At 53.5% G+C, this 24351-nt stretch overlaps 1 protein-coding gene across 2 annotated transcripts; it reads right to left on the bottom strand.

Annotated features, from left to right (window-relative positions):
• Nucleotides 1-4464: 4464 nt before the first annotated feature.
• ZNF341 (zinc finger protein 341) lies at nucleotides 4465-24263 on the bottom strand. Of its 2 annotated transcripts, none has more exons than XM_005532870.3 (15): nucleotides 23966-24263; nucleotides 19976-20086; nucleotides 18785-18972; nucleotides 17567-17719; nucleotides 16431-16664; nucleotides 14973-15168; nucleotides 14326-14410; nucleotides 13135-13325; nucleotides 12025-12218; nucleotides 10867-11075; nucleotides 9533-9629; nucleotides 8482-8614; nucleotides 7617-7728; nucleotides 6756-6826; nucleotides 4465-5552 (listed from the first exon to the last, which is right to left on the bottom strand). In XM_005532870.3, the coding sequence occupies exons 1-15, from the start codon at nucleotides 23994-23996 to the stop codon at nucleotides 5041-5043; spliced, it is 2517 nt and encodes an 838-aa protein (XP_005532927.1). In that variant the 5' UTR covers nucleotides 23997-24263; the 3' UTR covers nucleotides 4465-5040. The 2 variants fall into 2 exon arrangements, with proteins under 2 accessions (XP_005532927.1, XP_087920626.1); XM_088064500.1 differs by lacking the exon at nucleotides 23966-24263 and adding an exon at nucleotides 22160-22284.
• Nucleotides 24264-24351: the final 88 nt, after the last annotated feature.

The following is a 24351-nucleotide window of genomic DNA, read 5'->3' on the forward strand; positions in this document are numbered from 1 at the left end:
CCCGACTCCGCCCGCCCGCCTCGCCCCGCCGCCCCCGCGTCGCCTACAAGTCCCGGCGTGCCTTGCGCAGCAGCGCCGCGCGCGCCGGCAGGCTCTGTGCGCGAGGGCTGCTGGGAGATGGAGGCGCGGCCGCAGCGAGGCGCGGGGAACGCCGGGAAGGCGGTGTCTCCCGAGCGGAACCCGGCGGTGGCGCTAGGGCGCGCTGACGTCACGGCCCCGGCGACGTCACGAGGCGGTGTGACGTCACGGGGCGGTGTCGGGCGGGGAAGGCGGGGCGGCCGGAGCCGGAGCGGGAGGAGCGGGGGACGGCTGCGGCCGGGGCCCGGCCCAAGGAGGGGCTCAGGCGGGCAGGGCTTGGGCAGCAGGCCCGGGAGGTCACGGCCCAGGAAGCCGCGGGTGAAGGGTCACAGAGTCACTGAAGCTGGAAAAGCCGGGCAGGGTCATGGAGGGGTTAACCTGTGCCTGATCCCCTCCGCCCAGAGCGCCACGGCCAGTCCTTCCTTGGACACCTCCAGGGACGGGGACTCCAAACCGCCCTGGGCAGTCCCTGCCAAGGCCTGACAACTTTTTCCATCAATAATTCTTCCCAATATCCACCCTGAGCCTCCCCTGGCCCAGCCTGAGGCCGTTCCCTCTCCTCCTGTCGCTGTTCCCTGGGAGCAGAGCCCGACCCCCCCGGCTGTCCCCTCCTGGCAGGGATTGTGCAGAGCCACAAGGGCCCCCTGAGCCTCCTTTTCTCCAGGCTGAGACCCCCCAGCTGCTCCAGACCTTTCCCCAGCTCCATTCCCTTCTCTGGACATGCTTGAAGTCACCAAGAAGTGGCCACAGGAGGCTGCCCAGGACCAGCCTCCTGTCCCTGCCAGCCGCCTCCTCCTACAGCACCCATCCTCACTGCTGGGGTGACTCCCCTTGAGGTACCCCTCAAGCCTGCTCCGCTGCTGAGACAACGTGTTGGGAGAAATTACTCTTTCAAACTTCTCTTTCTAACGTAGCAACTGTACAAAAGCAAGTCTTTAAACCCACAGGCAGGGTTGTTTAATGGGTGGTGACTCGCTGTGAGCTCATTTCCTGGACACTTGAGTCACATGCTCTGAGCTGTGGGGATAGCATGGACATAATTCCATGTTGTAATCCATAATTTCACAGTACCTACGTTCAAAATCCCATGAGGAAATTGAGACTTGAGTACCTAAGCCTGGTGCCAACCGGGTACTTTTGATTTTTCTTTGTGCTTGGCCTCAACCACCTGTAAAAGTGATAAACTCCCATCTTCAGTCACACCACAGTTGTGACAAATTAATAACAGACTTAGACAATAATAATGTTTGTCACTGGAAATCACAGAGGAAAATTAATCACTGCTTTGGAGCAGGGCTGGGATATCACACACCACATGGAAAAGAGGAAGAATGACCCAAACAAATGCTTGCTGGGTAAGAGAGCTTTTTTGTGCCCTGAGTGAGAGGGAAAAGCAGTGCTCTGGAAAACACAAAGAACATCCTGCCTAGCAGGTGGGAGTTCAGCAACTGTAATGGCTCCTGCCCTGTTCCATCTCCAAAACACTGCAGGTAGGTGGGAAAGGCAAATATACAGGAAAAATCACTGAGGCTGATGGAAACACTGCCAGGGCAGGAAAGCTCCAGCTGACAGCACACGAGACTGAGGAGAACGGGGGCACATTTTACATGCCCTTTTCTTCCTCCCACACAAGTGTCTGCTGTCACTGAGCACCACAGACCTTTGCTTTGATCCAGTTCTTCCAGGGCATAGCTCTGGTATTTGGAACTTCCAGAAAATGCTAAGAGACTTGCAGAGTTGGGTTTGTAAAGAAAACAGCAGTGCCCAGATCACAGGATGGAACCAGGGAGTAAATCAGTGCCCTGAGCACCTCCAATCCACCCCAGCCAGTGGGCAGGGCTCTGCCAGGGAAACAGAAACAGAGGGAACTCAGGCAGAAATCTCCCCTGAAGGAAATGGGAGAGCTTGTAAACATCTGATTTGCAGGTGAGGCAGCTGGACAAGAGTGGGGCAGGGACAACAATCACTCCAAGGTTTACTCTAAGAGGTCAGTTATTCTGCTCAGGATAAAACTTGCTCTGGTTCAACACTGCCCCATATGTAAACACTTATCAAGCATCTAGGGTGGTATCTCTGAGCCCTCATGTCCCACACTTATGTTAGGAGGGGTTGCCAGCCCTGTATCCCTCAGCAGTCACACTCGAGGCAGCTGTGTGGCTCTGCTCCCACTCCCCGAGTTACACCCAGTGTTGCCAGCTGGGTTCCAGCATCCCACTGAGCCAGGGGAAATCAGGATTTGGGAAGGGCAGGCCAGGTCTCCAGACAGGGCTTCTGAGCTGAAGGAGCTGCACCCACACATCATCACCTCAAAATAGACCTGACTGCATAGACCATGTAATGACACTTACAGTGTGGGACAGAGGGGAGGGAAACAGGAAAAGTATATTTAGCCAACTACTTCCTGATCTGATTCCACTCCTGGGAAAGCAGAGTAAAATAAACACTGTGGGTAAATAACAAAACTTACAGGTAAATAAACTCTGCCCTTCAAAGCAGACAGGAGCTTGCACTGAAGCACAGACACACCTAAGGAGGAAGGACCACTGGGATGTCCCTGGCCCTGTCAGCTCATGCCAAGCACATCCACTCAGGGCAGGATGTTCTGTGCAAATTGGTAATGAGATCTCAGGACTTCTCTCTGCAGCCTCCTTCCTTATACTGAATCAGAATCATGGAATCAGAGTGGTTGGGATTGGAAGGGACCCCAAAAATCATCTCATTTCATCCCCTACCCAGCACCTTCCACTGTCCCAGGCTGCTCCAAGCCCTGTCCAGCCTTGCCTGGGACACTTCCAGGGATCCAGGGGCAGCCACAGCTTCTCTGGATAACCTGTGCCAGGGCCTGCCCACCACTCTCACAGGGAAGAATTTCTTCCTCATATCACATTTAAATCTTCCAGCAGCTTGAGGCTGTTCCCCCTTGTCCAATCACTCCAGGCCCTTATGAAAAGTCTCTCTCCAGCCTTCTCACAAGCCCTTTTAAATACGGGAAGTTGCCATGTTTCAACACGTCCCTGTCACCTCTCTTGCCATCCCTGTGCACCTCTGGAGCCTGGCTCCACCTTCTCCATCCCTTCTATGAGGTGGGGCAAGACTTCTCCATAACCTCAGGTAAACCCTCAACAACCCCTTCTCCCAGCCTCCTCTGGAAGCCCTGAGCTCCATTTCCTCCCACCCAACAGTTTGAGGTGCACAAACATCACCAAAAACGTGAAATGAGCAGAAAGTAATTTAGGAAGTGAGTGAGCAAAGTGAACTGGTGGCAGGACTCATCCAGACTGGAACTGTGTGTCCCAGGAGCGACAGTGTAACCCATCATTACCTGGCACAGCCGGGGAGCACAGCGTGCAGCCCTCTGCCAGCTGCTGTTTTTAAGATTTTAAGGAAGGAGACAAAAAGAACATCTTGAGGTCAAACAATGGGCTGGGTCAGACCAGTCATGCTGGGCTGACTGCTGCAGTGGCCAGAACAGCCAGAGTCCCAGACACAGCCAGGATTTCCATACCCAGGACTGACTGAACCCTGCACTCCCTCTGGATAAACAGGCTGGGAATGCAGCACTTTGCACCCACAGACACCTTAGCAGCTCATCACACAAACTCACCTGGGAAAGCCCAGCTTGGCTTGCTCTACACTTGGAGCAGGGAGAAAGTGTGGGAGAGCAGAGCACAGGGACACTCATCCCAGGAGCAGGGATGTGCAACTCCCAGTCCAGATCCTTCCCCAAAAGCCAGTGCATCCTGTGGCGGTGGAAAACAAGAGGCTGAGGGCAGTACAAGAAGGAAGGAGCCTGACAGGGCATTGGAGCAGGCAGCAGCACCCCTCACCTGCCTGGGCTCCAGACCCAACCCCATGCACCTCCCTCACCAACACTGCACAACGGGAATTCTCACTTTCTGGGTTTGGTGCTCCTGTGCTGGCTTTGGGACTCCTGCTTAGGAAATCAGAGAAGCCAAGAGGACAACAAATGTCCCAGTCACAGCAGACTTCCTTGCCGCTCAACGACACCAACTCCCCAGTGAAACTACTGACAAGAACTGAGCTGAGGGAACACAGAGGCTGGGAAGCAGCTGCCAGAGCTTCTCTGCAGCACCTGGCCCAGAGCTGACACGGCAACATTGGCTCCTGGATGCCTCACAGGTTTCCTGTGCTACCCCAGCCACGTGACCTCACCCAGCCCTTAGTGCCCTTGCTGAACACAGGGGTCACATTTAACTGTTCCCAGGGATTGACTCATTGATGTCTAAGGCGCTCAGAAATCCTTGGATTTGGGAAAATCCAATCCCTGGATGGGGAAAAACCATGAACAAACACTGTGGAGAGAACAGCACCCAGACAGAAGAGCCCACCCCACACACACAGGTTCCCACACACTGACTCCACACGTGAGGTCCAGGGTGTTTATAACGTGTAGTACAGACACGGTGATCTTTCTACTGAGACAGACAGAGAGAAGATACCAGACAGAAGTCTATCAGGGTATTTCTGAACGGTGTTCCCAAAGGATCTCAGGATGAACTTGCTTCCACTAGGAAGGATGTTTGCTCTCAGAAGGGCCACCCAAATACTGGGCAATACAGCTTTTAGGCCAGAAAAACCACAGATGGGACAGGCTGTGATTTGCAAAGCCACCTGATTTCAGCAGCTCTGTTTGTTCCAAGTTTGCATGGTCCTTCTTCTTGCCCTGATTCAGGGATCTTTGTCTTTCTTGCCCTAAGCTGACCCGTGGTGCAGAGGGACAAGAAATAACGGAGCCACTCTCTTCGGTGCCTTGTAGGCATCAGTGGCCTCCAAGCGGTCCTCTGGCCAAGGATGGGAAGAACCAGTGGAGACGGAAGCCATTCTCTCCCATATCCATCCACCTCCCCAGAAGAGCTTTGGTCTTTTCCACGGGGATAAATTTGAGCACCAAGTCAGACAGTGCCAGCAGCACCCCCAGCCACACAGTGGCTCTGGGTATTGTCACTCCGAGGTCTGGATGTACACAGGGACAGCCAGCATGGTGCAGGGCCCGTCCGAGGCCGTCTGCAGCTCTGCCAGGGCCAGGTTGGAGGCCATGCTGTTGGGCTGCCCAGGGACCAGCTCCGAGTCAGCAGCTCCTGACCCGCCAACCACAATGGACAGGACGGCGTCTGACTCCTGGAAGGGCTCTTTGTTGGGGCCCCCCTCGGGCGGGCTCTCCCCAGCAGCGCCGTCCTTGAGCTCCGGCAGCCCCAGCGCTCCGGGCAGTGCCAGCCCTGCCTTGCGCCCCCGCGCCACCCGCTTCTTCTGGGCCTTCCTGAGCTGCAGCTCCTTGTCCTTGGGCGAGCCCAGGCGGCACTTGTGGTCCCTCATGTACTTGTGGCGCGTGAAGCCCTTGCTGCACGTGGGGCAGCGGTATTTGTAGTTGCCGGTGTGCGAGCGCTGGTGCTCCACCATGTGGGCACGGCGGCTGAAGGACTTGTTACAGTACTGGCACTTGTGGATCTTCATCCCTGCACACAGAGGGAGAGCTCAGTGAGACCCAGCCATCCCACCAGGGAGAGCGGGACAGCTTCTCCTCCTCCTCCTCCAGGGAGCAGGAGGTGCTCCCTGATCAAAGGGAGGACACACTGTGCCACACACAGTAAAGGGTGGGTGGCTACAGCTTCAATGTCTCTGTTTAACCATTGTTTTAATCCTTTGTAAAGTCATAAAATGTCCTGAGGTAGAAGAGACCCACAGGATCAGCCAGTCCAGCTCCTGGCCCTGCCCACACCCCCCAACAACCCCACCCTGGGCATCCCTGGCAGCGCTGTCCAAACGCTCCTGGAGCTCTGGCAGCCTCGGGGCCGTGCCCATTCCCTGGGGAGCCTGGGCAGTGCCAGCACCTCTGGGGAAGAACCTTGCCCTGACATCCAGCCTGATCCTCCCTGGCACAGCTCCAGCTGTTCCCTTGGATCCCATCTCCTGATCACAGAGAGAGCAAAGATCAGTGCCTGTCCTTCCACTGCCCTTCAGGAGGAAACTGCAAATAAATATTCGTGCCCCAAGTAAGAGCATTAAAATATCAGCAGAAAAATATGTCAGGTAATTGTGATGAAAATGCATAACAAACTTGAAGTATTGTTTTTTTCAAGTGTATCTAGTAAATGAAAAATTTTTCACTTTTTTTCCCCTCCAAAATATGGGAATGTACAGTCTGAAAGAACCCATGACTGCACTATCAGCCCATCCCATCTAATTCCACTTCACAGGGCTTTGGGCACAAGGAAAGATGTCCAGATTTACCCCAAGAGATAAAAGTCTGATTGTTCCCTGGGGCATGGGAATAAATTATTTATCTTTATCAGAATTGGGAGTATCATTTTTGGTACACAGGAAAGGAGTCTAATCCCATGAGATCTTCTTTTGCCTGTGAGATGGGACTGGGGAGAAGTGGACAGAGCACTCTGGATATTCACTTGGTAGCAAACAGACCAAATAATCCAGCTCCTGAGTCTCACCAGCAGGCCCTGCCTACAGATTATATTGTCTTAGAAACCAGCCCAAAGCTTAGACATAATACTGAAGAGACACTCACTTAAACAGGCCTGCAGCACAACAAAGACAAAAAATCTACTGCTAGTAAATGATTCTTATTTCTCAGGCTTAGTCCTTCTATCACATCCCCTGCAGCACCCCAGGGAATCCCAGTCACTGCATTCCCAACCACTCACCTGAATGGGACAGAATGTGAGCCTTCAGCTTGTCAGGCCTGTTGAATTCTTTATTGCAACCTGTGTGGCTTCTGCAACAACAACAAATGCTGGTGAGATGTGGGAATCAGCTGAGGAACAAGGTAAAGACAGATCTCAGATGATGAAAAGATCCATGATCCTTCTCCTTGGCAGCCCCTAGAAGTTTCACTTGGTACAGCCTTAGCTGGAGTGGAACTCAGCAGAAGTTCCACTATTTCAGCCTTTCTGGGGAGGGGCAAGGACTAAACAGGCTGCCACAGGGATATGTGGCTTTTCCTAAGTTACTCATGGTCTATGTCTCACTATGTCTGAAATGCAGCAGGTTCAAGATCCCAGCTGGAGACAGAAGTATTTTGGAAGGAGGTATGAGGTTGGTTGGAGCAGGGAGAAGCCAGCCAGCCTTGGCTATCTCAGAAAGTCCATGGTTGTGCCATGGATCTGGGACTGCACCTTCCAAAACTCAGGTCCTCTGGCTCATACATGAGGTCCTATGTTGTCACATGCTTTTGGAGACACGGCAGTGAGTGAGAGCCCATCATCCAGGGAACCTCTGTAGTCAAATAATGCCCCTTCTCTTTCTAGTGCTCCCCCAAGCCTCCCATGGAGGCAGGAGTTATTTTACAGGGCTGATGAAATGATGAAATATGTGACATGTGGCCTTACAGGAAGTCAGTAACAAAGAACTGGGATTCTTTGGTTGCCAGTTCAACAGCACACAGCATTCCAATCTCCCCAGGCAGCCTGGGAGGAGCCACAGCATCCCCTAGGATCCCTGCAGGGGACATTCCCCCCATCCCAACCCTGTTCAGATATATGGTCACGTGCAGACACACTACATACGAGAAGGGGCATTTGTATTTCTTGAAGGGCTCGTGGATGAGCATGTGGCGCTTGAGCTTGTCCTTGCGATTGAACGCTGCGTCACACACCGAGCACTTGAAGGGCTTCTCACCTGGGGAGGAGAGAGACCAGGGCTCAGGGACAGTCCAGCCACACAGGCTGCTCTGGCCATGGACAGGGCACCAGGCCAGCTGTGCCACACTATAAAATTCCTTGCCCTATGGATAAATCACACAGAATTAGGTTGGAAAAGACTTTTGAAATCATCCAGTCCAACCTATAACCTAACACCACCTGGTCAACCAGACCATGGTACTGAGTCCAGACTTTTCTTAAATACCTCCAGGGATGGTGACTCCACCACTTCCCTGAACAGCCCATTCCAGTGCCCAATCACCCTTTCTGTGAAATTCTTCTTCATGTCCAGCCTAAACTTCCCCTGGTTAAGGTGGCACAGCTTAAGGCTGTGTCCTCTTGTCCTGCTGCTGGTTGCCTGGGAGAAGAGACCAATCCCTACCTGGCTGCAGCCTCCTGTCAGGGAGTTGTAGAGAGTGAGAAGGTCTCCCCTGAGCCTCCTTTTCTCCAGGCCAAACAACCCAACCCCATCAGCCACTTCTCAATAAAATAATAAATGGATGGGCACAACCCGTGCTGCACACTGCTCCTGCTCTCCTTAGCTCTGCCACCACAGCAAGTGGGGAAAGCACCTGTGCCCCCCCATTTCTAACTAGTGCAGTGCCGGGCACGAGGCCGAACCAAACCCATTCATCTGAAACCATGTTACTACAAATGACTCAGAGCCAACTCTGTCATTGCTGCTGCCAGGGCACAGAGGTGACGAGCACTGGGAGCAGGGGATGTGTACCCGAGTGGATGTGGGCGTGCAGCTTGAGGTAGTGCTCCCGCCGGAAGAACTTCTTGCAGATCTGGCACTTGAACTTGCTGCCCCCGCCATGCGTGGGGATGTGGCGGCGCAGGTACCGCTCACAGGGGAACACCTGCAACACACAACAACAGGCTCACAGGGGAATGAACACCTGCAACACACAACCACAGGCTCACAGGGGAATGAACACCTGCAACACACAACCACAGGCTCACAGGGGAATGAACACCTGCAACACACAACCACAGGCTCATGGGAACACCTGCAACACACAACCACAGGCTCACAGGGGAACACCTGCAACACACAACCATGGGCTCACAGGGGAACACCTGCAACACACAACCATGGGCTCACAGGGGAACACCTGCAACACACAACCATGGGCTCAGAGCCAGCACCACACACAGGATATCACGGAGCTGGCACGGGGGGTGTAGCTGGGATAGAAAACATAAGAATCATGGAACGGTTTGGGTTGGAAGGGACCTTAAAGATCATCTAGTCCCAACACCCCTGCTGTGAACAGGGACACCTTCCACTATCCCAGGTTGCTCCAACCTGGCCTTGGACACTTCCAGGGATGGTGCAGCCACAGCTTCTCTGGGCAGCCTGAGCAAGAAGCTCAGTCACTGTTTTCCCAGTAAGGAAGCACTGTGAAAACCTTCAGGATTGTATAAAGAAAGTACATATAGAGTTTTAAATACAAGCTAACAAAAATTCCAAACAGAAAAAGTGCCAAAACTTTCTTAAGAAACACATAAGCTGAAACCTTGCTGTCAATTGTGTAATGCCACAGTGCTGAGGAGCAGCATCCCAGAAGGATGCACAGTCTCCCACCAATGCCAGCAGTAGGATGGGCTGGACAGGGATCCCCAGGAGTTCCTACCCTCCCCACAAGTTAACTTCACTTTCTGCCTCCTCATAATCTGTTATCCAAGGCTCCTACTCGTGGAGCTGAGGGTTCCTGTTCCCCCTCAGAGCTCTTGCCAGGTGTCCAGGCCTGGCTCAGGCCATGGTCAGCACTCACCTTCTGGCAGTGAGGGCAGGGGAAGTTGTGCGTTGCTGTCTGCAGATGGTGCTCCAGGGCTTCTGGGGTGGAGTATTTATTGACACACTTCACACACCTGAATGTGGAGAGAAAGGACAGAACCCGTGAGCGAGGCTACTGCAGCAAACCTCACACCACAGGCAGACCTGCCCAGCCCAGCCACCTTCCAGGGTGATCTTTGACAGGACCGATACAAAAAATAACCACTCAGGTGATCTAAAACCTCAGCAACCCACGTGCCAGCTCACACTCACACTCAGCATCCTTCAGAGAGGGAGATGCTGGAAAACTGTGTGGAGGAGTCTTTACATACTAATGCACTTGCCACAGGCTGCCATGGTAGCACCCAGACCTGAGCACATACTCCACACTGCTTCCTCATGGAGACAAGCCTTAGCTAAGGACTTCACTTCAAACATCTCCCTCCATCTTCATTGCTTGAAGACATCAGCCCCCAGAGAAGGAGCTGAGTGAGGACACAGCATGGCAGGGGTCACACATCCCAGTAGTGCTTCTGCCAGAGCTGATTGACAGCAGGCACTGGGGACAGGCATTATCAGCAGTGAGGACAGAGGCACTCACACCCTGTTCCTGCTGGGAAACCCCTTCTCCCTAGGTCAGACTAAAACTTCCTCATACTCAAGCAGGGCTCTGATCTCAGGGATCCCCACTACCTAGCTGTAGAACAAAGCTCTGTAGTGCAAGGATAACTAGAAACCATGGTCTAGGCAAGAATTAGCAGATATTTATTCTATGAAGCTCCTAAATGACTCCAGTATCTCCTGGGCTTCCTACTCTTCCTGAATATCTCTGTGGGCATTCCAAAAGCTATGTGGAGTTCTTTGTGGAACTCCTCACACTTTCTCTCCACCCTAGTAGAAATGCTTTCCAAGGAAGAGATCCTTTTGCAGCAATTTTTTTCCAGGCACGGCTTCTACAAACTACAATCCCTTTGCTGCAGGTGAAGAGTCACAGAGAACAGTCTGGGAAGGGTTTCCCTGGCTCTGTGACCCAACCCAGGGCACGTTCAGCTGTGCCCATCTCACTCTTGTCCAGTGATAAGAGGAATTGCAGTGATGGGATCTTCCCACATAACCAATCCCAGCTTTTCACTGTCATTCAAAGAGACTCCCTGCATTCAAAGTGTTTGGCCCTTGCAGTCTGGTGGAGGGACCCCTCCCCATGTTCCACCTGGGTGTCCAAAAGCACCATGGCCACTGGACACAGGGCCCCATGTCCCCTCTAAGGCCCCACCAACCATGCTCTGCACCCACTCACTCCTACAAGCCTTGTGAGCAGCGATTGTACTGTACTTGTACACGGCCATGTCCTTCTTGGGGCTGTGCTGGGGCAGCAGGCTGTGCGAGTACTGGTGCACACCCAGCTCGTACAGTGAGGGGAAGTCCTTGCTGCAGAGGTGGCAGCGGTAACTCAGCTCCTCCTGGTGGCTCTTGATGTGCTCAAGGAAGGACTCCAGCTTCTGGAAGGTCTGGGCACACGTCTTCACCACACATTTGTACACCTGGAAGAGAAAGCAACTGGAGAGGCTCACCATGGAAACAAGCAGGGAAAAGCCTCTGCCAACAGGCAGAACTGACTGTCAGGGTACAGCCCTGAGAAAGCAAGGTGGGACAAAGGGGTGTTGGTGTAAGGGCCTGAAACCACTCGAGTGGATGAATGTCCCAGGACCCAAGAGCTGCCACTTACACTGAAAATTTCAGACTTCACAGAATTATAAAGGTTGGAAAAGACCTCCAAGGTCAGTGAGTCCGCAGAACACCACCTTGACAGAACACTGACAGAACACCACCTTGTCAACAAAACCACAGCACCAAGTGCCAAGTGCAGTCAGTTACTGAACACTTCCAGGGAGGATGACTGCACCACTTCCCTGGACAGCCCAGTCCGATGCCTGACAACCCTCCCAGTAAATAAATTCCTCCTGATGTTCAACCTGAACCTCCCCTGGCACAGCTTGAGGCCATTTCCTCTTATCCTGTCCCTTGTGGGAACAGAGCCTGACTCACCCCTGGCTGCACCCTCCTGTCAGTGAGTTGTGGAAAATAAAGTCCCCTCTGAACCTCATTTTCTCCAGGCTGAGCCCCTCCAGCTCCCTCTGCCACTCCTCCTCTGCCTTACTCTCTAGAACCCTTCCCCAGCTCCACTGCCCTTCTGTGGACAGGCTCCAGTACCTCCATGTCTTTCTGGAAGTGAAGGGCCCAGAACTGGACACACTTCACTTCTTTGCTTCCTATTTAGCCACCCAAACCTCCTTGTCTGAATTGTCACTCAGTTTTCAAAGGAGTTTTCAAAGCCACCCAGACCACACAGCTGCAGCCTTGAGAGCTGAGCTGCATGTGAAGAACTGGTGGCTTTAGAAACCAAAAGGCTCAGGACAGACCCCAATAATGGGTGCATTATATGAAGCCAGTCCAAATACTGCCACCCTCACAGACACCCTCTGTCCATACCTGCTCATTCTTGTGCTGTGTCATGTGTGATTTGAGCTGGAAGTAGGTGTTGAACTTGCTGGGGCAGAACTGGCACTGGTAAGAGCTGTCGATCAGGACAACCTGCTTGGCCTCCAGCTTGCCTGCCTCGCTCTCCTCCAAGGGGCTCAGGTCCTGGGGTGGGGGCACCACGTTCCTGGAGGGCTGGGGCAATCCTGGAGACAGGGAAAGTCACAGCCTGCCATGAGACAGCTCTGAAAGCTGCTCTGCAAGCACCATGCTGCCAGGACACACCAGGCCAAGCTCTTCCTCCTTTTCAAAGACAGACTCTTTAGATCAGATGAATCTCTCTAACAGGATTGTTTAAAATTTGTTGACAGATTATTAAGAGATCTGATTACTCCATCTTGCCCTCCCTAGCCCATTCTCTTTCTCCAGGGATATAACTGTGCTCTGTGGAGCAGCCAGAGAACAGGCCTCCAGCAATGAACCAGAGCCAGATTTACTCCCACCACTGGCAGAAGACAGGAGGTAAGATCCAGCCAGTGGTTCAGAGTCCATGATGCCTACAAAGAGCAGCTCCAGTTGTCACTTGTCCTAGACATGACACTGTTACTGCATTCCCTCCCCTACCAGGTCTGGGGCCACCAGCAGAAAGGGAATCCAGACACCAGCAAGGGGCTCTTCTCTGCCTCAGGTGTTTACGGTGGCCACTGTGGCCAGGTCCAGCCTAGGCATGACCTGCACAGAGCAAAGCCAGAGCACTGGGCTATCCTAAACCAGCAGCTGTCTGTCCCCTAGGCCAGAGCTGTCAGGTGTGGCTGGTGCATTGCCAAAGCTGTAGTGCCAGGGAGTGAGAAGGGGAAGACACCTTGTCCTGTTTATGCTCATACTGGGACAGAGTTTGGAGCCACTGTCTCCACCAGCACCTGAACCCACCATGGAGGTGCGGAATGATGCAGCTTCTAACTGGCGCTGAGCAAATTCCACTCTTAGTGTGAGATGCTAAATACCACCAAGGAATGCAAACAGCACATGCAGCTCCCCTCCCTCCCTCTGTGGAGGTGCTGAGACCTGCAGCCTCCTCACATCACTGCTCTGCCCCACACACACCATCCCCAGGCACCACACCTGTGTTCTCCTCATCCTCAGGCTGGTTTGGGTTCAGGGCCATGACCTGCACAGTGATGGAGTTGCGGGAGATGGTGCAGCCCAGCCCTGGAGGCCACACTTTATGGGTCTGCATGTGCTTCTTCACGTTGGACTTCTGGGCAAAAGCTCGGCCACACACGATGCACTGGAAGGGCTTCTCACCTGTGTGACTGAAGGGGAAGGCACCAGGTCAGCAGCTGGTGGAGAGAGGAGACAGCCCCCAGGCAGGGCCCGTGGGGGAGTGGCTGCCAAAGGACACTGCTGGGCACCCGGTTTGGCAGATCACACCTGGACCCACCAAACAAGGGCTTTGAGAGCTGATTCACCAGAGGAGATGGACTGTGAGAGGCCTGGGGAAACAAGGCTGGTGCACAGACAAAACACCTGTGGTCTCGGAATGACAAGGAAGAAGCAGGAGAAGAAAACAGCTCTGTAGCAACATTCAGGGCATTCACAGTCAGGGTCCCTGAATAGACCTTGGGGACTCCATCAATTTCTCAAGAGTACAAGCCTTTTCTTCCCTGTCATGCTTCTCTCTCCTCCACACATCTCTTCTAGCTTGCAGCCCCCTGCTCTGCCTGAATGTGTTCTCCTTTGTCCATAGCAAAAAGGTCTTTCTACTCTGCCCTTCTGCTTCAAGAGAAAGTAAAGAGTCCAGGCTGGGAAGAGGTGCAAAAACCACTTGTTCCTTCCCATCTGTTTTGAGTCCAGCTGACTCCACTGGGGGGAAAAAACTGCTGATTTCAGCTTCCACCTGCCAGGGAAGAGCTCTCTGATTAGAGCTCCCTGTAAAGACACTGAGCTTGGCTTACACTTTGCTAACAGCAGCAAACCAGAAGGCTGCAGCTTGCTAGGGAGGGAAAGGAAAGGGAAGGGCAGAGGCAAGCAGTGGGAATGCTGCTACTCCAGTGATCAGGTGACACAAGGTCATCAGCAAGGAGAATGAGCTTCCAGTCCCAGCACAAAATCAGCATGAAGATTACATCCACGATACAGCCTTCACTCCAGTCCCTGGGGAAAAGGTATCCTGGGGTGAGAGGAATGAAGAATCCCTCCCACTGCTGCACAGATTCTGGGACATAACAAACTGGACTGCACAGACTCCCTCAGCAGAGCTGTGCCCTGCTCCAGCACATCCACTCTGCTGTGTGCAGGGTAGGGCACTGTTACCTCCTGATATGCTGCTGCAGGTCGAAGTTCTTGGTAAAGGCTTTGTCACAGTATGTGCATTTCAGCTTGGGGGACTTGGGTTTGCCTGAAAGGAAGAGCACACACAAGAATGAGATCATGAGGCACAGCCCTGTCCCCACTGTGTGGGGCCCTCACCCCAAGACATGAGCATTCACATGACCAAGAATAAAGAGCTTATGGAAAGATAACATCTGCCTGGCCAGACTGGGGAGTGGTTATGGGCACAAACATTCATTTAACACAGCCTGAGCCAACTCTGCCAATCCTGAGCAGTGTAGTCTGGTGGGGCAGGGCATCTCCCTCAGGGAACAACCACTGCCTTCCAGGGACTTTTCCAGCTACAAAGCACCAACCTAAAAGTTGCTTTGGGCATTGGGAAAAGACACAGCATGCTTGAGAGGAAGGGCCTCAGCTCTGTCTCTGCTGTGAACCCACCAGGTCACCCACCAGTGCAAGGCCACCGTGTTACCCCTCCAGAGCTGCACAGCCAGTGCCACCCCCCAGGGAGCCCATGGCTGGGACAAGCCCAGTGACCCACAGGGCAGGTGCCAGAAGGGACTCACCTTCCTGCAGCCCACTCAGAACAAGCCCAGTGACCCACAGGGCAGGTTCTAGAAAGGACTCACCTTCCTGCAGCCCACTCTCATTCTTGCAGCGGCGAGTTTTGACAGCAGCAGGGGAATCAAAGCCAACCATAGAGCCTCCTCCTGCACTGCTCAGGGGGGTGGGAGCACTGGTGCTCTTGGCCTTGAACCCCTGCTTTCCAGGGCTGTACACAGGGGGAGAGGGGTACACAGGACTTTCCACACACTGGCTCGGTACCTGTGAGAGGGCAATTCATCAGTGGAACAGGTTTGCTACAGAGAATTATGCCATGCCCTAACTTCCATCTCCACCCGCACCAGGCTGCAGTTGGATTGACTTTTCTTCTGCCAAACTGGATCAAATTTCTGGTTACCAGTCCAACAGTGTCTCTCTAACCAAAACTAACACCCTGCACAGTGTGAAGCTCTGCTGCTGAACATCAAAAAGCATCCAGAAGTTATTACAGCAGGAACAGAGCCACAGAGAAACACTCTCAGGGAGCTGTCTTGTCCCTCATCTATGTCTCATGCCTGGAAGAGTTCCTTATCCCTCTGGAGCAGGTTACCAGAAGGATTACTGACCCTGTGGGTTCACACCAGTCCTGAAGCAGGGATCTCCAGGTCCTGCTGCCAGTCCTTGCAGGACTGCAGAAGGGAAGGAAGGCACAATGAAACTCCAGGTGCCAAAGCACGGCTGTTTATGTCAGCATCAAGATCAGGAAAGAATACTGAAGAGACACAGTGATCAGTTTGGGGTGATAGTTTAAGGGCATGTCTGTTTAAGGGCACCCTGATAAATTAACACAGACCATTACTTATCCAAGATCCCCAACCATTCCTGTCCACTGGCAGTTCCAGATCAGATGCCAATTACACAGGTAAGGAAGTCAAACCTCAGTCAAATCCAGCAGCTCTCGTTGTGAAAAGTAGTGCAAATGTATAGACTGCAAACACCTGATCCACCAGTAGATCCACCTTGCCTGTGCCATTCTTTAGCAAAAGCCATCTTGACAAGCTCATTGAGATTTAGACTTTTTCTCTCCACATAAGCCTGAGGTGTGCAGTGTGATACTTTGTGCTTCTATAGAAGGTGAACCCCTCACCTCTAGTCCCTCTCACTCCCAACATACTCAGGTAGTTGTCATACTACCCAACATACTAAGGTAGTCCCTCAGCCACAAACAAATGTTCAGGTCTCCTAAGCCTGTGCCAGGCCTCTGTCTCTCTTAGGTGTTTCTCCTGTTCTCAGAATCCTCATCATCTTACTGAACCCCTTCTGATTGCTACCTTCTCCCAGAGAAAATAATTGTTGTCAAATAACCTAGCCCACCTTCCCACACTATAATTCCACATTCCTCAAGGCCAGATTGGATGGGGTGTTGAGCAATCTGATCCAGTGGGAGGTGTCCACCCAAAAGGGATGAGCTTTAAGGTCCCTTCCAACCCGACCCATTCTGTGATTCTCTGAGGACCGATCCTTACGAGCAGCCCTGGTCTTACCTCCATGGGTGGGTAGGGCTGCATGCCCAGGGTCTGGATCTCCACGGTGCTGGATGCTGCCATGGGAGCAGGGGCACTGTACACCTCCACCACCCCGCTGCCGCCGCCGGGCTGCCCGGGAGCTCCCAGGCTGGGCGGGGGAGGCGGAGGCTGCGGCGGGGGCGGGGGTGGAGGCGGTGGTGGCGGCGGGGGCTGGGACAGGTAGCCAGCCCCAGCGTGCATACTCATGCTGCTCTGCAACCAGAGAGACACGACACGTGTGAAATGCAGCAGCCAGGAGCTGGAGGGGCTGCTCCCTCACACACATTCCCCATCCCAATTCGCCTGCAGGAACAGCGGTGATGTCTTGGCACAACATGGCACATCCAACTGGCAGGCTGGACCAGGCTGTGCTGGAGGCCTGGCATGACCTGTGGGTATACACTGCCTCCTCCAAAACCCAAGCCCTCAAAAACCCCACTGCTTTTATTGCTTTGTCTTTAAAGTTTTCTATCCTTCTGGCTACAAGGAATATTTTCAGAACATGGAGAGCGTGTACAGCCCAGCCAGCTTGGGGAGAGCCCAGACAATGCTCCCAGGAGGAGAGGAATCCATGGAGTATGCTGACAAGGGCCCTGGAATCCAATCATTATATGGGGGCTCAGAAAACAGCTGGAGAGAGCACATTACAAAGATCTGAGCATCCAGCAACAAGCAAGTTTGTGAGCAACACCAAGCTGTGTGGTGCAGTCAAAACACTGGAGAGAAAGAATTGGGCATCCAGAGAGATCTGGATAGGCTTGAGAGGTGTGTCTGTGTGAACCTCAGGGAATGCAAATACAAAGTGCTGCACCTGGGTCAGGGTGACCCCAAGCACAGATACAGGCTGGGCAGTGAATGGATTGAGGGCAGCCCTGAGGAGAAGGACTCCGGAGTGTTGGTGCAAGATAAAGCAAACATGACCCAGCTGTGGCCACTTGCCGTCCTGAAAGCCAAACATGACCTGGAAGGCATCTTCAGCAGTGTGGGCAGTATCCCTGGAAGTGTTCAAGGCTAGGCTGGACAGGGCTTGGAGCATCCTGGTCTAGTGGAAGGTGTCACTCCATGGCCAAGGGGTTGGGATTGGGCGACTCCCTGGATCCACACGTGCCCCTTACCTGCACTGGGGGCTGCACTGCTGGCATGGGCTGGTCCAAGGAGGTGAAAGCAGACATGGCTGACATCAGCACCTCGTCACTGACCAAGATGTTCCCCTGCACCAGGGTCTGAATCAAAGGTGATGGGGGAACCGTGATGTACGTAGAGATTTGCTAAAACAAAAGAAAGATACAATGTTAACCAGCAACAGGACAAATCCATACCCAAAAAACAATGACACTGCCTTTTACTGAGCCTCAGAGTCTCTGCTTTCACAGCCTCTGGTCAGCAGTGAGCCACAGTAATTATCTGCAGCTTTCTGCTGAGTACGTGGGAGTTCTTAGCTTCACAAACATTCTTCAGAAAGGAGGAAAAAAATATCACAGTGGCTCAGAAAGTGGCCATTGGCTGCAATTCAAATCAGGGGCTATTAAACCAGATTTGCAGGACAAACTGGTCACAGACAAGTTCAGGCCTCTCCTGGGTGCTTGCCCCAGCAAGGGAAGGTGGAAAACTCAGAGAAGCTGCTCAAGCTCAGATGGTGAATGTCAGGCTCGTCTCTTCACACTCAACTCGTATTATAACAAGGGAGGGAGGCTGTTGAATTTTTTGGCAGTAAATAACCTGTGTTTGCAGTCCTGGGGAGAAGCACCATCCACTGAGACTAAATTAACTTGCAAAAAGCAGTTGGTTTGAAAGTACTTTGGAAGCCACAACTGCAGGCACATTACATTTCATGCACCAGGGACTCACACTGGAGCATTCTCTAGGGAACAAGAGTTGCTCCAGAGGGGATATTCCCAACATTCATCACTCCACATTACGTGGGCTAATTTGCAGGAAAGAGAGGAGGGATGCAGGGACGAAGCTGCTCCACTTCAGCCCACGAGCCAGACCAAGGCCCAGGGGACAGCAAGAGCCACGGCCCCCTGAGCACTGTGAGAGTGCACCCAGGCTTGTGGCCAGGCTCTGACACTGGGGCTCTTCAGTGGAGCCAGGGTCTGGCTGCAGCACAGACAGAACACAAAACCTTCTGTCCCATCCTGAAAAAAGGCTGTCAGACACTCCTGCTGGAGGACACCTCACTGCAGAGGGCTTCACTTTAACCACGAGGTGAAAAGCCAACAAAGGGACAACAGCTTAACCTTCTAGAAAATAGCTCAGTCATGAGTCACCACTGGATGTAAAACCATCAGCCCCAAATCCCAGCAGCAGAGGCTGTGCCTGCAGCACGGTACCTGCCGGCCAGCACTGGGAGCCTGCTGCACCGAGGTGATGGACGGGGTGTACACGCTGTTGGTGGCCAGAGATACCGAGGAGAGGGACGGGGCGCTGCCCTGGCACTGCTCTCTCTTGTGGGTCATGAAGGCAGGCAGGGAGTTGAACTGCTTCTTACACTTCCCACACAGGAACACATCTTCGTCATCTGCAATGAAGAGCAGAGCTTCAGGCCTTCTGAATTCCCCAGTGCTTCACCCAGCAACCACAATGTAGGGTAACAGGCACCTTCGGATCTCAGCACCTCGAGGACATCATCACCAGGAGCAAGCAGCCGCAAGGGCCAAGCTGTCCCTCCTCTCCCAAGGCCAAGCTCTCCCTAAAGCCCAGCTTAGCCCTGCTCCCATACACAAACCCCACTGTCTCCCTGGGACACACTGATCTCACTGTCTTCTCATCCCAAGTACAAAAACAACCAACCTTGCTCCTGTAGCACCCTCTGCTTTTAGTGAAAGCAGCTCCTTCCAAAGCATCAGCATTATGTTGGCTGAGGCATATTTTATTACTTAGGTTGCACAAAGCACAAGAAGTACCTTGGATAAGGGCACAGAGTCACTGTCAGCTGGTGTCCTAAAGCCACCCCTCCACACCACTGCTGGTTTTTGGCACCTATGCCTGATGTTAGAAGCAGTAAGAAGACAACACAGTTACATGCCCCAGCTGAAATCTGCAGTGTTAGCAAACCACACATCTTTTGCACTCCATCCAGGCAGACTCACAAGGCTGTTCCCCTGAGTCACAGCCTGAAAGTGACCATTTTTGGGGACTGTGACTCCTCGGGGCATAACTCCCCATCCACCCAGCAAGTTCCAGTCCAGCGCTGTGAGGGTCCACATGCACATAAATGACCAGCTCCCATATTCATTCACACTGAGATGCTCCAGGACTGGAGCACTTGAATGTCTCCAGAGGAGGAGTGAACAGTAAATAAAAAACATGAACAATAACAGGCACTAGAGGTAGGGAGAGTGGCTGTTCCCTCCCTTTGTGGGCACTTGTCCCTTCCTCCTGCTCTGTCTGGTCCTGCTGAGAGCTCACAACACTCATAGCAGCACCCTACACACCCAGCTGTTCTGCCAGCTGTGCGTGCTGTAGGGGAGATGTGCAGCCCTCCTGCCCCTGTCCTGTCTCCCAGGGCCACCAGGACTCACCCATGGGCTGGATGGCGGCCGAGGAGTTGACATTGGGAGCAGACGGATCCGTGACACCTCCTTGCCCATCCAGTAAGGACTGCACAGCCAGCACTGTCTGATTATCCATCCCTGAAAGGAGACACAAGCATGGATGGTAAACTGAACACAGACAGACAGGGCGTGTTTGGGCACTGGGAGCTCACTCCTGAGCCATTCTCCAGCTGCTGCTCTCTCCTCCCTGAGCCACTCTCACCTTCTCACCCTCTACTCACAACCACACAACAGCAACACTCCCACCTGTCTTCAGAACTCCTTTGGTGCAAAAAGAGAAGGGAAGAAGGGCAAGGAAAGCCAAAAGAGGGCTTGGTTCCAGGTACTTACTGCAGAGAGGAAGGATGATTATAACACTGGGTATGAAAAGAGCTGAGAATGTCACAAGGAGTGTGGGGATGTCCCAGGGCAGAAGCCTGGGTGGAACTGCCCAGGGATGCAGTACAGACACCAAGCTCAGACAAAAGCCTTGTGGTGCAGCAGCTCTCCCAGCAGCAGTGTCACTAATGTCTCCCTGTTCTCAAGGCCAGCATTCCCAGATCTGATAAGACACAGGGCACACACAACCAGTCAAATTTGTTGTTATAATCACCTTATTTGCTTTGGCAGAAACATTTTTCACTACAGCTAAAATGTTTTCAAATATTCCAAATGCAGAAGATTGGGATTGTTTATTTAGGGAGACAACCTGGCCAATAGCACGGGACTGTGGGTTAAGCATGACACTCTTTCTTTTTAAAAACTGAATGATGCAAAGGACAATCTGATTTTGAAATAAAAAGAGCAAAAAGGGGTGATTTTTATGCATCACTACTTCCTATCACTCTTTTATGACTCAGAACTCACAAAGGAAGCAAATGGCACAGCAAGGTTGTATGCTTTATCTTTTGGATTAGGGGAGGAAAGAAAGCTGGGGGGTTCTTAGGTGGTTTTTCACTTCCAGATCTTTGCAAACAAAACAGCAAAGCTCTGAACTCAGAATAATGTGCCACGGGAAAGGAAAATCAATTGGTCTGATCACTCCTAAGTAGTGAGGTGAGGACTGTGCTGGGATGAGGAGAGGTTGTTCAGCAGACAGCAGCAGGAAAGATAGTGAAGCATCATAGCAGGTCACAGCATAAGGGATCAGCACAGCAGGAGCATCTACTACTCCAGGCTCCTCTCATAAAATGTCTCCTGAACAACTGGAATGTTACCTTCTTGATGAGGAGTATAATCTACAGCCATTTAATCCACAGCCTTTTAAAGATACCCTAAATAATCCTTTCTTCTGCATTTCCAGTGTGAAGTATGTCAGATTAAGAATCTGTGAACACCTTGTTCATCCTTGCACTGAGAAGATGCTGCAAACCCTGCTTGTTTCCCCGGGAGAGAGCAGAGCACCATCCTCCAAGGGCACAAGCAGCTGCTGGGAGGCAGCAGATCCCACTACATCACACATTCCCATCAAATTCCCACCATGCCTATGGGAAGTCTTTCACACAGATGACAGAGGCACAGCAAAGCTGCAGGTCCAGTTCTACAAGCCTTGGCTTGCAGGGAGAGCTGGAGCCAGCCCTGCAGCTCAGCCCCGCCGGCAGAACGCCGCTGGAACAGTGCTGGGAGAGTCTCCTCGCTCCAGGCAAAGCCCTGCCCTAAAATACAGCTCCTCCTGCATGAAGAACATCTGGAGCTGCAAAGGGAGCACTGCAGGCTTCTGATGGCACAGACAAAGCAAACAGTGGCACGGAGCAGTGCTTCTCCAGCAAAATTAAGCTAGAAGGAAAAGAAGGATGAAAAATTCAGGTGAAGTATAGTATGGGGATAATTACAATTACACAAACAGTGCCACTCTTGATGTTCCTGGCACTGGACAACTGGATTTCCTCCTGGCACATAATCAGATCTTCCAAGGAAAAAAGCCAAACAATTGCCTTGATCCCACTAGGAGGAAGAAGCTTGAGGAGAGGCCAGGACTTGAACACAATGGTGCAGCAACATCATCAGTGTTGCACTCAGCTTCTTGATGGAGCAAAATGGCCCAGAAGAACAGAAATATTTATTTGGCAATTCAGAGCACCTGCACATCACTGAGTAACTGCACACCACACTTCCCAGAGGGAAACCCTTGAGGACATGGCTAGCAACCCATGAAGACAAGCTGGCAGTTACTTGGTTACATGGATGCCCGTCACAGCCATCCACAGACTCCAGGAGAAAGCTCTGGATCGATCCTGCCCTGCCTCCAGCCAGCACCAGTCTGCAGGATGCTCTTCAGTCATGGAACTTTAAAAACCCAGCTCCCTCTCTCCTGGCAGCAGCAGGATCTGAGGTCCTCAGAGCCTGACAAAACCAAGGTGATTTGGGGAAGCCAAGATAAAAGCACAGGACTACTGACCTGTGCTTTTTGTCTTCCCTTTCAAATTTCTCTCAGATGGAGATGAAACAAGACTTCCCATGTAGCCCAGGTGCTAATTTGCCCTCGTGATAAGGTCTTTTTTTCTGACAGGAGGACCAGGTGCTTTAGTGACAGGTGAAGATGCACCTGTGTCCTGCAGCACCCTGAGACCAGGCTGCTCTAAGAATGCCAAGTCACCATCGACTTGTAATCCAATCAACAAGACAAAACAAACAAGCTCAGGCACTAAAAGCTGCCAATTGCTGTGGGCTTAAAAAAAAACCCTCTCTTTTTCAATTTGCTAAAAAGCTTTGCTGTCCTGAATGCTGCAGGGAAACTAACACAATGAGGAGCTGATTGCAGAGAGGAAATAGAGACCTGATTCTACACAGTGCTGGCAAATGCACCAACTGACCTAACAAAATAGAGGAAAAATATTTATTCTCTGCTCCCCTCTCTGCTGCTGTGGTCACAGGTGATATTCAAAAGCACAGGTGACAATCCCAATGCCACGCCTTCCAGGCAGTGGTGTCTCCCCGTGTAAAGGAAAATACATCTGTAATCCAATTTAGGAAATCAGGAAATGACTCTGAAATAGTTTCTCTCCAAAGAGGCTGACCCCTGGCCCAGTGTCAGACTGCCACAGCGTGGCACGTCCTCCTCGGATGGCACCTGGCTGTAACAGTGTCCCCACACTAAAGTGAGATGTATTTGAGCACAACCTGTGCACCCACACAACAGGCACTGCCCGGGCTGTGTGAAAGAGCACAGCACCCCTCAAAATACACGTGCAGGAGCCAGCACCCACGCACTGTCCCTGGGGCTGGCACGGAGCATGGCACAGCGGTGGGACCGGCAGTGTGAGCCCTGGGGCACGGAGAGGATGGGGAACCCCAGCATGCAGGGACATGGGAGGCACAGGAGTGTTTAGAGCGCCCTGGGCATTGCTGGTGCTGTTTCCTGGGCACAGAGCCGGGGGTGATGGGAATGCCCCCATGTGCAGGGCACAGGAGCAGGGAGGGGATGAGATGGCCAGGAGCACCAGGGACAGGACGGGGATGGAGTGTCCAGGAGCACCAGGGACAGGGAAGGGATGAGGTGCCCTAGAGCAGTACGCACAGGGCAGGGAGGGCACGGGGCAGGGTAGGGATGCGGTGCACCGAGTACAGGGCCCGTGGTTAATGAGGGCTACCCGGTGCTCAGGGCACCGCGCTGGGCGGTGCGGGGATGCCGCGGCGCACAGGCAGGAGGTGGCACAGGGCCGGGGGACCGGAGGTGACAGCGGTGCCGCAGGGAGCCGCGGACGACGTGGCGAGCCCCGGGCTGCGGGGGCTGCCGGCGGGGACTGCAGCTGCATCCGCGGTGCGGGCAGCGGAGGAGCAGCGCGGGAGACAGCCCGGGGCTACCGGGAGCGCCACACGCCGCGCCGGGCCGGGGCTCACGGGGCGGCCCCGCGGCGGCCCCTCGTCCCGCGCGGCGGCGGCGCTGGACAGGGGGAGCTCGGGGGAGCGGGGGTCGCGCACCCCGGCTGGCGCCGCGACCCCGGAGGGCCCGGCGCGGCCCCCGTCTGGCCCCGTTACCTTCCAGCGCCTCGAAGATCGCCTGCGCCATCTTGGAGCAGCGGCGGCAGCGGCGCCGCCAGGGGGCGCCCGCCGCCCGCAACGGGCCCACAGCGCGGGAGAGGCGGGGGAGGCCCCGGGGGCAGGGGGGTCGTGTTCAACTCGGGCCGCGGCGGAGCGGCACTGTGACAGCCCGCGCACACCGGGCAGGGACGGCCCCGCGGCCGCCCCTGCCCTGTTCGGGCTTCTGGCGCGGCCGTGGCGGCCACGATCCCCGGCCCATGACCGGGCTGTGCCGGGCCGGGCTCTCAGCGGCGCCCGCCGCCCTCACGGAGCGGGTGGGCGGGACGCCTCGCTCGACTCCCCTATTGGCTGCAGGACGGGCTCTTCCCACCAATGAGAACGAG

This window comes from Pseudopodoces humilis, chromosome 19, assembly GCF_049639895.1.
Source record: "Pseudopodoces humilis isolate 2021_Gansu_Grassland_sample_001 chromosome 19, ASM4963989v1, whole genome shotgun sequence".
Classification (NCBI taxonomy): domain Eukaryota; kingdom Metazoa; phylum Chordata; class Aves; order Passeriformes; family Paridae; genus Pseudopodoces; species Pseudopodoces humilis.